This window comes from Vulpes vulpes, chromosome 16 (genome assembly GCF_048418805.1).
Source record: "Vulpes vulpes isolate BD-2025 chromosome 16, VulVul3, whole genome shotgun sequence".
Lineage (NCBI taxonomy): Eukaryota > Metazoa > Chordata > Mammalia > Carnivora > Canidae > Vulpes > Vulpes vulpes.
In genome coordinates this window covers 47,314,905-47,330,756 of record NC_132795.1, presented here as the reverse complement: position 1 = coordinate 47,330,756, position 15,852 = coordinate 47,314,905, and the positions used below count along the sequence as shown (strand labels likewise).

The 15,852-nt window shown below is 52.6% G+C and overlaps 1 protein-coding gene across 3 annotated transcripts in view; it reads left to right on the top strand.

Annotated features, from left to right (window-relative positions):
- Positions 1-11,202, top strand: part of MOV10L1 (Mov10 like RNA helicase 1) — a 71,302-nt gene extending 60,100 nt beyond the window's left edge. For 2 of the 3 annotated variants that reach the window (XM_072742852.1, XM_072742851.1), the window contains exons 22-27: positions 2,998-3,171; positions 8,513-8,662; positions 9,382-9,489; positions 10,402-10,539; positions 10,629-10,720; positions 10,880-11,202. In XM_072742852.1, the coding sequence (XP_072598953.1) occupies positions 2,998-3,171; positions 8,513-8,662; positions 9,382-9,489; positions 10,402-10,539; positions 10,629-10,720; positions 10,880-10,889 (672 nt within the window). In that variant the 3' untranslated portion in view covers positions 10,890-11,202. Of the gene's footprint in view, positions 1-2,997; positions 3,172-8,512; positions 8,663-9,381; positions 9,490-10,401; positions 10,540-10,625; positions 10,721-10,879 lie in introns of all 3 variants that reach the window. The other variant, XM_072742850.1, reaches the window with a different exon arrangement.
- Positions 11,203-15,852: the final 4,650 nt, after the last annotated feature.

Here is a 15,852-nt window from a genome sequence, read left to right as displayed (position 1 = left end):
CCACCTGGAGAGCAGCAGGGAGCCCATGCCTGTGGAGACACCTGTGTGCCGCCCCACATCCACGTCCCCAGGGCGGACAGGCAAAGGGGGAAGGGAGGCCCCTGGCCCAGGTAGGGATGGCAGTGCTCAGTGGACTCTTTCAGGCAGGAGCCTCAGCTGGTAGCTGCTTTCTGCTCTGAGGGCCTGAAGCTACACCGAGTTTCTTGGCGCAGAGGGCCTCTCTCCCTGGGTACCCTACAGGCTAACACAGGGCCTGGCTTGGGGGAGCCAGAGGTTGAGATGCCAAACTGAGTGTGGAGTTTTGATTAGCCTCTTGGAGACTGGACACGTTACAACTGTAACCATCAGTTGGCGGAACAATCTTTGGGTCCATGAGTCCTCACAACACAAACAAGGGAAGGACACCCCGGGGCCGGCAGGAGACACAGTGTTTGCCATTTGTGCTCCCTGTCCTGGTCCCAGCCAGGCTTTGAGCGGCCAATGGGTCAGTGGGATGTGCCCTTAGCCACCATGGCCTCACGGTCCAGAAACCAGGGGCCACCTGCAGCCGAGCTGAGACAAGGCTTCGTGGTTCATGTCAAGGCTGCAGGATGAACGCAGAGTGAAGCATGCAGCACTCTGTCCCCAAGGAAGGACTGCTCAGCTTCTAGACCCAGGACACCATCCAAGCAGCTTCTTCTTCTCTTTGGCTGATGTTCACCTTCTCAAACACGAACCCTCTGAGCCTGCCCTGGAGTTGGGAGGCGGCGGCTCATGGGCACTTACTTCTCAGCAAACCTGTGGTTCTCAGGAGCTCTGCGGTCTGAATGCATCTTCCAGGTGAAGAGTTCTTCTGCCGAGGACAGTGCCAGGCCAGTGGTGAACACAAATCCCTGGTATGGAGGCAGTGCTTTTCATACCCAGCATCAGTGAGAAGCCCGGTGGGGGTTAGGGCACCCTGTTGGCTGGCGGGGAGCCAGGCCTGGGCGCTCCGTGCAACCACTGGCAGGCCTTGCAGGTGCACTGAGCATGCTTCAGCCTCACTGTCGGGCCTCAGCTGCAGCACGCATAGCGTGGGGACTGCTGGCCATCATGCAAAGCCACGTGGATGCCAGCAGGCCGCCAAGTGTGCGTCGGCCTCCCCCATCAGCTGCCCCACCACCTGAGTTGCCCAGAAGCCTCCCTCCGTCTGTGCTGGGCCGGCAAGAAGGGTAGGATGGCCTGAGTGCCCAGCACGGGGAGAGCAGGTGTTGACTGTCTGGAAGCCATGATGGCACCCAGAGATGAAGCCACGGAAAAGGGGAGGCGGGTCAAGAAGTCTTGAGCCAAACAAGACAAAGGGGCAGGGAGTGGGACCCAGAAAGCCATTCAGACTCTGGAGCCTCAGCATTTTCCAACCTGCAAATCAGAAGGAATCTGTCAGGGGAAGGGCTCCTGCGGCTCCCTGGGGGACTTAATGGACTCCCTAGGCCCCAGGACCCCAGTTTCAGCCTGTCACACTCCACCCCTGCTGACTCTTGTGGCCCATCCAGGTGGCCCTGGGTCAGCCAAGGCTGGGTTCAGAGCGGGTGATCAGGAGGGTTTGTAAACTGAAAGTCCCCCCCCGCCCCCCGCGTGGGGATTTCTGTGCCTGGACTGATTGCCACTGGGGACCAGTGGTAACAGCTGGGGAAGTCCAGGCAGTCTGGACACGGAGCCGTCTCTGTCCTTGGCTCAGCCTGCCCGAGAGCCGGGCTTGTAAATCCCAGTACACAGGCAGCTGTCACCTCCAGACGCACTGGCCTGCCCTTGCCCAGTCCATGACTACAGACCCACCCTCCTCCACTGCTACCCTTTGTCCCTGATCAGGGCATGGCACAGCCAGAAACCCCTTTCAGGGCCTGGGGACATGGATGAGGAAGGTGAGGCGGTTGCTTTTCAGGATGCCTTCAGGACTCCAGGGGAGAGCAGGGCCTGGAGTGGAAGTGGCCCCACAGAAGCTGAGGAGAGATCCCAGGGAGGCACACAAAGGCCTGCCGTCCATGCAGCCACCTCCAGCTCACCCCCTCACTGGCTATCTCAGTCCCCCAGCCAGAGCCCCATGATCAGAAGAAGGCAGGAGATCTCCGTGAGCCCAAGGCCCTCCATGGCCATCCCCCCAGTGGTGGCCTCAACTCCTCTGTGGACTGGGATAGGTTCATGGATGAGCAACCCCTGCCATCAACTCCAGGTCATAGGGCACCTGCAAATCAGGGCCTGCCTTTAAGAACTGCACACTCCCTGGCTCTGTTTTCTTTTCCTACTGGATCCTTTTAAGTCAGGTTCACCTCTTGACCCTCTTAGTGAAATTTACATTTTCTTACAAAGTCTTAAAGGGAACACTTTAGTCCTGAGTCCTCTCAAGAAAGGGCCACCTTGACCCATGTCTGACAGATGAATAGACACGGAAGATGTGATATATATATATATATACACACACATAAACATCTATACACGATGGAATATTACTCAGCCATCAGAAGGAATGATGTTCTTCACATTTACAACAACATGGATGGATCCGGAAGGCATTATGCTGAGTGAAATAAGTTAATTTAGGAAGATGAATACCATATGATTTCATTCGTGTGGAATATAAGAAACAAGGAGACAGACTCTTAAATACAGAAAGCAAACTGATGGTCACCAGAGGGGAGGTAGGCGGTGGCAGGTGAAATAGGTGACGGGGATGAAGAGTACACTTCTTGTGATGAGCGCTGGCTCATGTATAGAATTGTTGATTTGTTTTATTGCAGCAGAAACTCGTTATGACCCTGTATGCTAATTATATTTCAGCTAAGAAAACAGATCCTTTGTTCAAAAAGTCATTAGAGGTGCAAGAGCACATCCTAATGAGGTGGCAGGTGACAGGCCAGGTTTGGGAGGACCGGCCCTGGAGCTGTGACCCGAGGTGGTGTGTCAGCATTTTTGTCTTTGGCAGAAATGCTCCATGCGCGGGCCTGTTTAGCTGGGGACCTGCTGCCAGCTGTCTCCTTGCAGGTCACGAAGCTGGTGAAGAACTACAGGTCCCACCCAGCTCTGCTGGCGCTGCCGTCCAGGCTGTTCTACCACAAAGAGCTTGAAGTGTGCGCAGACCCCAAGGTGGTGACCTCCCTGCTGGGCTGGGAGAAGTTACCAAAGAAAGGCTTCCCACTCATATTCCACGGTGTGCGGGTGAGTTGTGCGTTTGTGGGGAAGGGGAGCGGCTCAGCTCTAGCAGCTGAGTGACCGCGCGGTGCACAGTGGTGTTCCGGGCTTTAAGCACCTTCATTGTGTGTGTGTGTTCAGATCCGTTGTTAATGAAGCATTTACCGAGGGGGGCGGTGCTGATGGTCGTGCTGGTGCTGAAGAGTAAGAGTAAAGGAGGGCTTTTGCCCCTGCAAGGCCGGCCTGGCCACCACTCAGGTGACTGTACACAGAACAGATCTGAGGAGGTGCTGGCCCACGTAGGCGTAGAGAGTGTCACCCTAGTAGGATTTGACGCGGAGGGCACTGAAGATGGCCTGTAGCTGCATGGAAGGCGGGGTGACAAGTAGAGCTCAGGGAGCTCCCCTGCTCACCCAGAGTGACCACGCACCTTGCTGGTCTGGTCAAGTGAGTGGACTGGTAATGGGGTGGGGAGGGCCTCCTCCTCACCATGGCCTCACCAGGCAGAAAGAGCTAGATGCTCAGTAGTCCAGAAAATGACATGTGTATTAGAACTTGGTTGTTAGAACCAGAAGTCATCGTTTGCATTAACCACCCCCAAGTTCTCATCCAGAATTGGGGCTGCACCCAGACCCTAGGACAGGAGGAGCTAGTGCTGGGGTGCCCCTGGGGAGATGGCTGCCCCCTCCTCCATGCAGCCTGCCTTCAAGGTTCCAGGTGAGGGCACACTGCCTCGTGCCTGTGTATGTGTCTGCTCTCTCGGGAGTGGACGGAGAGGCAGTATCACATTCACGTGTGACTGTGAAGTGCCTGCCTTTGGACAAAAGAGAATTGAAGGAAAGGAGGTTCTGCGGTGAGACTAAGACCTCCCTTGGAGCACTCAGCACGAGCCCTCAGTGGCCTGTGCCTCTCCCAGCCTTGTATGCTGCTCTGGCTCCCAGGGACACTGCCCCTGCTCTGTGCGGCTCCCCTGTACATCAGAAAAACCAGTGAGAAAATGCAGAGGGGATCAGAGGTCTCTCTACCGTTATCTCGAAGTCAGTCTAAGGAGAAGTAAACAGAGTTGCTGTAGAGCCAGAGAGCTTAGGAACCCACATGCATGAAGTGAGACGGGCACGTGGTGCCCATGAAGAGAGAGAGACCAGTATTGTTCTGCCCGTATTCATTCATATTTTTATCACAGTCTACATAGAAGTCACAATTGGTTTTTTCGTGAGAAAGCGATTATGAGTGTGCAAATGTGTTGTAAGTGTGCAAACAGTATTTGTAGAAGAATGAGATACAAAGTCGCCTAGATAACATGCTACAAACAATAACAAATAAAAGCATACTTTTGACTCATAGAAAAGAAATTGGTCAGTGGAACAAAGTCCAGAAATATTTATTCAGTAAGGATTTTTTAAGGGCCTCAAATTGTGTCCTAGACTCTACTCTGTGCCTTGAGTATAAAATGGGGCTGAGTTGCAGAGATTTTGGTCTACTCCCTTCATGGCAGCAGAAAGGGTTTTATCACCAATTCAGTGGCCTCAGGATCGCTAGTGAGGCTTGGCCCTTGCTCCTCTCCCTCTGCACACTCACCCTCGGCTCCTGCAGGCCCCTCCACGTCCTGGGGTGCAATGTCAGACACCCTGCCTGGCAAGGGCCACCTCATGGGAGTGTGACTTTGACTGACACCTGCTCCTGGGGAGGCTCTAGGAGGAACTCTGACTCACTGCTCCATCCCCATGCCATCTCAGCAGAGGAAGTGCAGTAGAACATGCTGTGTGAACATTGTAGGGCAGGGCTGAGCCCGAGGGTGGCCCAAGGTGGGACCACCAAGGTCACTGTAGTCTTGTCCTTATAAAGAAGAGAGTTGGAAGCCTGTGCCCAGCAGACAGGTCGCTGATCTCAGACTTCTTTCTGCTACAGTAGAGTTGAATAGGACAGCATAGTCCTGTCAAGGCCTGAGATACGCAACTGGCCTTCTGCAGGAGAGATGTGGCAACCCCTGGTCAATCGAAAAAGCAGCTTTGCACTTGCTTGTGTTTTCTCCTCTTTGTTTTATTCATTAATTTCAGCTTTGTCTTTAAGCATCCCCCTTACTTTTTTTTTTTCCTTACCTTCTTATTTATTTTCTTTGTTAAAACTCCCTAAGATGGACAGTTCGTTCCCATGTTCCTCATCCTCTTAATTAGGAAGGCCCTGGGGATGCCATCCTATAGCTTTCTCTTTCCACATACGTCTGCTGAGGGATCCTCCTTTCATGACTTTCTGGACATTTATAACTTTCTCTTTATTTTCTTTGTTGATCTAAGGATTATAGAGAAGTATTTTTCTTAATTTCCAACTGGCTAAGAATACTTTGGCCACCTTTTTTTTATTTCTAATTTTATTAGGTTCTGATCAAAAACTCTTTGCTTTTAAAAATTTGTGGTCAAAAAAAAAAAAATTTGTGGTCAAATAGGTATCAGGTTTGGTAAATGTTCTAAGGACATACCACCCCCCCACACACACACACACAAAATGTACATTCTATACATTTTTTTAAAGATTATATTTATTTATTTGAGAGAGAGAGAGAACACAAGCAAGGGGGAGGAGAAGAGAGAGAAGCAGACTCCCCAGTGAGCAGAGAGCTCGACACAGGGCTTGATCCCAGGACCCCAGGATCATGATCTGACCTGATCTGAAGGCAGACACTTAACGGATTAAGCCACCCCCAAGAGCCCCGCCTCCCCCTGTATACATTTTTTTTTTAAGATTTTATTTATTTATTCATGAGAGACACAGAGAGAGAGGGAGAAGCAGGCTCCATGCGGGGAGCCCGATGTGGGACTTGATCCGGGGTCTCCAGGATCACGCCCTGGGGTGAAGGCAGGCGCTCAACTGCTGAGCCACCCAGGGATCCCAACATTTTTTAAATAAACTTATGGAGTCTGTTACTTAGTTCTCCTGTATTCTGACTTAGATTTTGTCCACTAGGTACTCCCACTAAAGGGGAAGAGTAATGATGTCTCCTGTTATAGTGGTGCTGTTTTATCAGATTGTTTTTGAATTTCCAGTACTTTCTGCCTTAAGTGTTGAACTTCTGTGGTGTTTCCTGCATACAGGTTTATGATTATCTTCCTTATCATATAATGTTCTTCTATACTGTTTCATGTTTTTAGCCTTAAATTCCACCTGGTAATATTAATGTTACCACTCCTTGCTGTTTCTTTTTGGGTTGTTTTTAAGATTTGTTTATTTTAGAGAGAGAGTGTGTGCTGGGGAGGGGCAGAGGGCGAGAATCCCAAGCAGACTACCCAGTGAGTGCAGAGCCCACCACAGGGCTCCATCCCAGGATTCTGAGATCCTGACCTGAGCCAAAATCAAGAGTCAGAGTCTTAACCAGCGGAGTTCTCCAGGGCCCCTTCTTGTTTCTTTTTAATCTGGTATCTCTGTTCTTTCTTTTCATTCTTTCTTTATCATCTTATTTTAGGTATCTGTCTTAGGAGCAGCTAGTTTTAATGTTTAATCCAATTTGAGGGTCTCTGGTTTTAATGAGATAATCAGTCCAACTTATGGTTGGTTATTGACCTTTATTCCTTCATCTTTATGTTTATTATTTTTTTTAAGATTTTATTTATTCATGAGAGACAGAGAGAGAGAGGCAGAGACACAGGCAGAGGGAGAAGCAGGCTCCATGCAGGGAGCTCGATGTGGGACTCGATCCCCCATCTCCAGGATCACGCCCTGGGCTGAAGGTGGCGCTAAAACCGCTGGGCTACCTGGGCTGCCCTTTACGTTTTTAATCAATTATTTCTTCTTTTTCCTTATTTTTTGTATGTGATTGGTTGCTTTCTGTTTAATGTTTTATCTCTTCAGTTTAGAAGTTTCCTAAGGTTCATCAAACTTAATTTTTTTTTTTAGGTATCTTCTCTATTGTAAATCTAAAAGATAAATTATGGGGTACCTGGCTGGCTCAGTTGATAGAGCGTGTGACTGTTGATTTCAGGATTGTGAGTCAAGCCCCACATTGGGTGTAGAAATTACTTTAAAAAGTGAATAAATAAACTATAAAAAATTTTAAAATAATAACAGATAAATTACATATGGCTTAGCAGCAGAAAACATCCTCAGAATTAATGCATTCTAATTGCTCTATCTGGTGTTTTTTTCTGTGTGTGTGGTAAAATACATATGACATACGTTTATTTCATTAGCCATTTTTAAGTATACAATCCAGTAGTGTTAAATATATTCACATTGTTTTACAGCCAGTTATTAGAACTTTCCCACCCCACACACTGAAGCTATGTCCCCATCACACATACCCCGCCCCCAGCCTCCTCCCCGGCCCCCTGCACCACCAGCTGCCCTGTGTCCCCAGGAGTCTGACCACTGCACGTGCTTCATAGCAGTGGAACCGTACAGGATTCGTCCTTCTGTGTCTGGCGTAGGTCACTGAGCACAGCGTCCTCAGGGCTCACCTGGGTGTCTGCACCTCCTTCCTTTTGAAAGCCAAGGATGGTCCATCCTGTCATTCAGCTGCAGTTCATCGGTCCGTTGCTTCCGCCGCTGCGGGGTAACACTGCGGCAGATGCTGTGCAGGTGCTAGTCGGAGTCCCCGCTTTCGGTTCTTTTGGGTCTAGACCCAGAAGTGGGATTGATGAATCATATCGTCTGATTAATTTTCTGAGGAGCCTCCATGCTGCTTCCCACAGTGACAGGACCAATTTACGTTCCCATCAGCAGCATACAGGCATCCAGTTTCTCCACATCCTCACCAACACGTTTTGTTTTTTGATAGTAGCCATGTGTGAGGTGGGATCTTGGAGTTTGGATCTGTTTCCCTGATTGTTAGTGATGCTGGTCAGTTGCATGTCGTCTTTGTTGGTTGGCTGAGAGGGCCCGTACCTACATGTAGGGAGGGAGTGGGACTCTGAGTGCGTGGTCACCTACCTGGCCCGTGGCAGGGCTGCACTCGCCCCCTGCTGAGCTGACCCCAGCTGGCCACCTGCCTCTGCAGGCCATGCAGTCTGCGCTCACCCTGGACCCCTGGGTTTTGGCTGCAGTAACACCTGTCCCTGTTTCTAGCATACCCTCCTGCACATGCATCTGTTGGCACAGGCCTCGCTGACCATCCACTCCTGTTCCACAGATCACGGCTCCACGCAGCCCTTCTCCTCTGGGCTCTTGTAGTTGTGGTGGGTCCCACCATTCCTGAAGCTGGTCAGACTGCTGGAGCGTGTGGTGTGCCAGACAGCAGGGTGTTTCACTCTCATTCATGCTGTATTCCCAACACCTGCTTCTGCTCCTTTCGTTGTTCATTGTTACCTGCATAAGCATCTGTTGAGGAAATGAAGTTTTGTGACAGATGTCCCATTCTCTTGTCTCCTGATTAACTCAGGGCAGCGAAGCTCGTGAAGGGAGGAGCCCGTCATGGTTCAATGCGGCGGAAGCTGTCCAGGTCATGCGCTACTGCTGTCTCCTGGCCAGGGGCGTCTCCAGCCAAGTGTCCACCGCTGACATTGGTGTGATCACACCCTACCGGAAGCAGGTGTGGCCCTGCTGACCACTCCTCTGAGCTTCCTTGTTCAGAGTCTGGAAGGAGAGTGGAGACAAGTGGCACGAGTCCTTCCATAGCCACTGCCTCTGTGCCCCCCAGCAGGGGGCTCCCACAGGCCTGCTCCACACACAGACCTCTGGTGCTCAGATGCCAGGGAGGGGGCTGGAGTCTATTCACCTGGCAGTGGGCAAGGGGCCCCCTCAATGCCCTCCTAGGGAACAGTTTTCCCCGCAACTGCTGAGCTAACTCCTATTCTGTAGACTTTTCTGCAAAATTTTAATTTGATGTTTCTTTTACCAACACCCATTGGAGAGCCTTATCTCTAGACACACAGTGCAGGGTCCCGTTTCCATGACTCGGCTGCTCCCACTGTGCCAGTTGTATAGAAGCTTCCAGGCCCCTGGGGTGTGGGGCCCTGTGCTGTCCCCATGGAGATGGCCATGTCCATGCAGCAGCAGGCACATGCCTCGGCCCTCCCTGCTGTGCACTCATGGGGTGAGGGAAACTTTGCTTCTGACATAGGTGTCCCCTTCCCCCAGTGTACTGTATCTGGAATCAGAATTTGTGTTCTAATCAAATTAAGTCAGATGAAATAGGATTTGGAATTGAAAAGCAATATTTTGTATTGGTTAATATTTATTTGGCTTATGCTTACATATATATAAAGAAATGGTCAAATGTGTTATGTTTAATCTTTATCTGCTTCAAAGGTGGAAAAAATAAAAATTCTTTTGCGAAACATTGATCTGATGGACATAAAGGTTGGATCAGTAGAGGAGTTTCAAGGGCAAGAATATTTGGCCATCATTATCTCCACTGTAAGTATTCCCATTTTTCAGTAGGGGTGGCAGTGTGTCTGATGCCACCTGATGGTCACCAGGTTCCTAGTACATTCCAGTAGAAAGTGGCAGAGGCGGATCAGTAGTGCAGAAAACCAGTTGCAGGATAGAGATGCTCCAGCATCATCTTAAGCTGTTAACTATGGAGGAGCTTCTTTAAAAGGCATAGATAGGGGGATCCCTGGGTGGCGCAGCGGTTTAGCTCCTGCCTTTGGCCCGGGGCGCGATCCTGGAGACCCGGGATCGAATCCCACGTCAGGCTCCCGGTGCATGGAGCCTGCTTCTCCCTCTGCCTATGTCTCTGCCTCTCTCTCTCTCTCTCTCTCTCTCTCTTTCTCTCTCTCTGTGACTATCATAAAAAAAAAAAAAAAAGGCATAGATAGCTCGCTCAAAGATCTACTGACACAAAAATAAAAGAATCCCAGGAAGAAGTGGGAAATATGCTAGAGATAGAGGGACGGATGTTGAAAGAGAAGGGGATGGGAGGGCCAGGCAGGAAATGAGGGCCTGCCATAACACGCCGGCCACAGCAGCTCGGCTCTCACCTGAGGAATGCCAGGTAAATCCTGAAAACCCCACGTTCCATTTTTAAATCCTCTTTACTGAACAGTACATGTAAACTGCAGGTAAATTAGAAAATTCAGGTAGGATAAAGGAAATTGGAATTGCCTACAACTCTACCCTAGAGATACATTAGTGGGTCTCATGTGAGGCTCCCCTTACACCGCCGGGTTTTTCCTTCTTTAACCAAAAATGGAGTTATACTGTTGTTTAATATTTTTTTTAAATGCTTTTAAAATTTAAAAAAAAAAAATGCTTTTAAAATACCAAGTTTCTTTCCATGTCAGAAAAACTTATGATACCGTTTTTCTCATCTGTGTGTTTTTTTAGGTACGGTCAAATGAAGATAGATTTGAAGATGATAGATATTTTTTGGGTTTCTTATCCAACTCAAAAAGATTTAATGTTGCAATCACCAGACCCAAAGCCTTGCTGATTGTGCTGGGAAATCCTCACGTTCTGGTCAAAGTGAGTCACCCAAAGAGGAAAGGGCCTTATAACAGGGTGCCACTCAGACAGTGTGGGGTTTGAGGCCTGGCTCCTTGGTGTTTCAGCAGGATCCCTGTTTTGGTGCTTTACTGGAATACAGTATTACCAACGGTGTCTACACAGGGTGCAATCTACCTCCGGAACTGCAGTCCCTGCAAAAGTGAGCTCTGCTTGTTTCCTCCTGCACTAGGCCTGCCCCTCCCTGTGGGCCCCCTGCACTCACCTCCTTCCTGTGGGGTCACTGAAAGAGGCAGCTATGGTCTGAGCCACTCTGGGAAGCCCAGCTCATTCGCCACCCTCCCCCTTTCCCCACCTGCAGCTGTGAGTAGATGTGCAGCTGGTCCCTCTCCACCCCACAGAGCCAGGATCCAAGGGACCCACAGGACCAGGTCCACAGGCCCCATTGGTAAGGCACGGCCAGGAGGCCTGGCACCGCAGCCCAGGGAGCTCCTGTCCTTGCCTCTGTGGCAGGGTCCCTGTGGTGGGGCCCCTGCAGCCTCCCTGTGTCCTGTCATTGGCCGTGAACGTGGGGGCCATGGGGCCAGACAGCCTGCTGTCCGTCTGTTTTCCACACCACCCCATTCCTCCACTGGGGAGTTACTGCATCGCATTGCCAAAATAAATGCTCACATGGAACACCCAGCGTGCCTTCCCACCTCAAAATGCGCTGGATACTGGGAAGTGACTGTGCTTTTTTATGGCCTCTGACCTCTGATCCCTGTGGGCTCCCGGGCTCCCACATGTTCTCCACGTCCTTGAGCCAGCCCTGGAAAGCCCAGGATACCTGTAAAGGTTGAGCGGCTATAAAGAAGTGGGGGTCAGCATCCTGCTCACCTGGAGCCCTGGTGCAGCTAGGTGGGGCCTGTGCCCTCTGGCCGAGAGGCAGGCTTGTCAGCACAAATCCTCAGGAACCCGTTTCTGGGAAGGGCCGGCTGCGTTTACACAATGGAGGCTATTCTCTGTGAACAGCATCAGGCTTGGGGACGTTCATACCCAGGCACCCAGTGAAGGCACCGTGTCTTCCCGGTGGGGGTGGGGCAGGGAGGAGCCCCAGCAGCCAGTGCAGGAGGCAGGGCAAGCCCCTTCACCCTGGGGCACTAAGGCTCTTGTCCTGCAGCGCCCCCCCACCCCCCCACCCCCGTCCAAGGGGATTCCCCCGCAGGAGGACAGTGTTGCCTAGACACGACCCTGCACTGCTCCTTACCGAGGCTCTGAGTACTTTTTTTTTTTTTAAGATTTTATATATTTATTCATGAGAGACACACACACACACAGAGGCAGAGACACAGGCAGAGGGAGAAGCAGGCTCCATGCAAGGAGCCTGATGTGGGACTCGATCCTGAGTCTCCAGGATCACACCCCAGGCTGCAGGCAGCGCCAAACTGCTGCGCCACTGGGGCTGCCCTCTGAGTCCTCTTGTGGGTAGAACACAGGATGGCTTCCTCCAGGAAGGCAGCTCAGATGGCGGGCTGCGTGCGGAGCGTGGAGGCCTAGGCAGAGCCCTCCCGCCCCCCAGACCTCGAGCCAGCTGCCCTTAGGAGGAAACCCGAGTCATCAGGACCGGGAGCCAGTAGCCAGGGGTGGTGTGGACTCTGCTCAGCTGTCCTGCCCAGGCCAGCGCATCCTAGGATCATTGGAACCAGAGGCCCGCAGCGCAGGTTCTAGGACGGGGCCTTCTTGCCAGAATATGGGGTTCTGGTGGGTGCTCCCCTCCGCATAGCAGGCTGGGGGCATTATTTCCAAACTCACCCCTCTTCACCGTGTGCGAGCTGGCATCATTGTGGCATCAGGCCTAAACCTCCTCTGGCTCTGGGCAAGTCCCCAAATGTGTGCACACACACAGAGGGGGTGCCACGGGGGCACTTCGTTTGTCTGCAGGGCCCAGAAGACTTCCGTTCACTCCCAGGGCCCGTGGGGACTGGCGCTGCAGCAGCCAGTGCCTGACGCAATGAATGGCTGGGGACCCTTTGTGGTCTGTGGGGACTCTGTGCTCGCCGGCCTCGTGGGGCAGCAGACCTTAGGTACCAAATGCTGTCAAGGGTAAAACCATTGGGAACTTCAGATGGCGACAGCAGCATCAGGCCAAGCCAGGGCCTCTCTACGGAGGTGGCCCTCAGCCCCCAGTTTGTGCAGCCTGGCCCTCCCTACCTTTGCCACAGCCAGTGGAGGAGGGGAGGAGGGACAGATGGCAGGAGAAGGGAGCCATGCCCGCTGCTGTCATGGGAAGGAAAGGAACGGGAGGCCAGGTGGATGCCGAGCCGTGTCCTGCCACAAACCTACAACAGCCTTGCCAGAGATAGCTGAGTGCAGCCCCTAGAGGCTGCAGATGGGCAGATGAGAACTTGGTCCTATACAGGATGAGGGCAGGTGGGGAGGGACAAGGTAGAGAGTGCTCATGCCAGGGGCCCCAGGGCCACCCCAGGCCCCTAGCGCACCCTGTGACAGCCTGCCACCACTCCTGCTTCCCAGGGCACCAATCAGGGCTTTGTCCCTCAACCCACCCCCAGCAAACATGAGATCCCATCTTCCCTGTTGGTGGGTGGGGACAGTGAGGTCCTGGTGGGCCGGCCCACAACCCTTCCTTGCCTCCATGCTTGAGGAGAGGGCTCTCCTGACCACACAGCTCACTCCTGGCTGTGGTGGGTCACCCAAGACCAAAACTGTCAGAACGTGAGAAAATTCTGATTTACTACCTCAGGAAACACCTGCTCTTGGCCTCGTGCACTGGCTGCCCCAGGGCCAGGCTCCCTGAGCAGCCCCCACCTCACCGTGCTGTGCCCCCCCCACCCAGTCTCTAGAAGGAGTGTTGGAGGGCAGGTCTTCTCTGCCCCTGAGCAGTGACCAGGAGGGCCCAGAAAGGCCTGGAGGGAGCCGGGGTTGGCAGATCACATGTGCTAGATCCCACCCTCGTTCCCCCCCACCCCCACAAATGGTCTCCCGTCCCCACCCTGAGACCAGCCCAGCACTGTCCCCTTGCTCCTGCCCACACTGTGTTACAGGGCCCAGCTGCCACCCCAGAACGATGTGCACACCTGCACAGCACTGCACCCAGCCCAGCTGGCACAGCCCTGAGTGATGGGGTGGCCTGGCTTGCAGGAGGCAGCAGGTGCAGGGATCCAGGGTGAGAGCAGACAGGAAAGCAGGGCTGGGTGTCCCAGGCCGAGGGAGTACTCAGTACTGGCCTGGAAGTGTGTCAGGGGTGGGGGGAGAGCAGGTGGGTCATTCTGTAGAGGACGGGGCACCACAGGCAGGGGTACCCAGTGCAGCCTTGCTGGGCCCGGACCACTCACTGAGTGCGCTCAGTGACCGAGCAGAAGACTGGCAAGCCCAGGACGAGAAGGCGTGGGGGCTGCCCAGGCAGCATGGACTCCTGGTGGGCCAAGCTCAGAGGTTCCTGCTGGCAGGTGTGGCCCCCACTGGGTTTAACTTCTGTGCTTGGAGACTTGGGAGCTGTGTGCTGCCACTTGGTTCAGCTTACCTACCGTTGGTCTCCTCGTTCAAAATTGCTCATTCCGGCAGGTCGTAATTTTTGCCATTTTGAAGCTCGACAAAGCAGCCTTTTCAGTGTGTCCACTGGAATCAAAAGGCATTTGCAGCTTGACACTCCTTCTGGTCACTTAGAAAGGACCCAGCCAGCTGCCCCTTCATGGCTGCACATTGTCCCTTGCTCCTTCCCCCAGAGCTTCGCCCACAGCAGCATATGTGATGCCGAGTGTGTGGGGTTGAAAGTTGAGGGCGTCGCAAACAGCCTGTTCTCTGGGGCACACGATGGGACCTGCACCAGCCTCCCCACCCCACCCCACCGCTGTGCCACCAGGCATGAGCTCTGACCCCTGAAGAGTGAGCGGAAGTGACCTAGAGGTGTGAACTGTACCACTGGGATGGTGGCTGCTAGTCCCCAGAGTGAGGGGACAGATGGGCACAGCTCCCAGCCAACCCGATGACAGATAATGAAGAGCAGGGTGGTTGATTCCTGCAACTGAACGACCCTCTTGCTTACCCTCTGCTGCTTCTCCAAACTTGTATACGTTGAGGCAGCTGTTTTAAGGGGTTTGTTTCGTTTTCTAGTTATCTCTGCACCCAACCTGGGGCTCACACGCACAACCGCGAGATCAAGAGCTGCACGCTCCTCCAGCGGAGCCAGCCAGGTGCCCTGAAGCAGCCTTTCACTTTGATTTGTGAAAACGTAAGACTGAACTTGATAGCAAGTTCACCTGAATTGTTCTTGTAGTTATTGTAAGGATTTAATCAGTGACACGCATATGTTTTGGATCTTCATAAGTAAACACGGAAGTGAGGTAGAACTGGAAGGGCATCGGCTAACAAGCTGCCGTCTTCATGGGACAGCACAACACCGCTCGAATGAGGGTCCCTCATTCCATTCATTTCTGGTTTGCACAGACAGTGCATTCAGAGTTTTGCTACAGAGGCGCCTGGCTGGCTCAGCTGGAGGAGCATGCGACTCTTAATCTTGGGGTTTGGGTTTGAGCTCCATGTTGGATGTAGACATTACTTTAGAAAAAGGGAAGGGCCTCAGTGGCTCAGTTAAGTGTCCAGCTTTTGATCTCAGCTCAGGTCTTGACCCTCAGAGTCATGCGTTTAAAAAAAAAAAGTTTTGCTGAAGCACTGTCAGCCTCTGCAAACCTCTCCATGTGTCAGAAGCCATCTGCTAACATCTCAGCACAAGAAAGGACAAGCTGCTCTCCAGTGTGGTCCTCCCTGAAGACAGGATGTGGGGAGAGTAACCCTCCAGTACAGCCTGCCCACGCCAGCCAGCTGTGAGGTCTTTGGTGACCCCTGCTCCTGGGGGGCGGGAAACAAGGGACAGGGCCCTGGGCTCCAGGTCTCTGCAGGGTTTGAGCCCTGTCTGGGGTGCCATCAAAGACCACCGCTCACCATTCTGCTCTGGGCCCCACCCTAGCCACATCCAGGCCCCTCTCTTCCCAGAGAGAAGGAAGGATAGCATTCAAGGCCACAGCTGCAGTGGGGATGATGGGGGTGCAATCCAGCCTCAGCTCTCCCCTGGTGCCCCTCTGTTGGATGGGAAGACAGCAGCCCAGCCTTCCTCACGGAGCAGGTGCCACCAGTGTCCTGAGCACCACTGTACTCCAGAGGCAAGTCCACAACCTGCTAATGCCCACAGGCCAACTCTGATCACATGGAGATCAGCGGTGTGCCCTCTGCACCAGACTAAGCAGCTGAAGTACATCACAAAATGGGATGCCATGTACAGAGAACAAAAACTAGGACTGTCTAGGACAAACCAATGCAACATTTACAGAGAAATTGTAA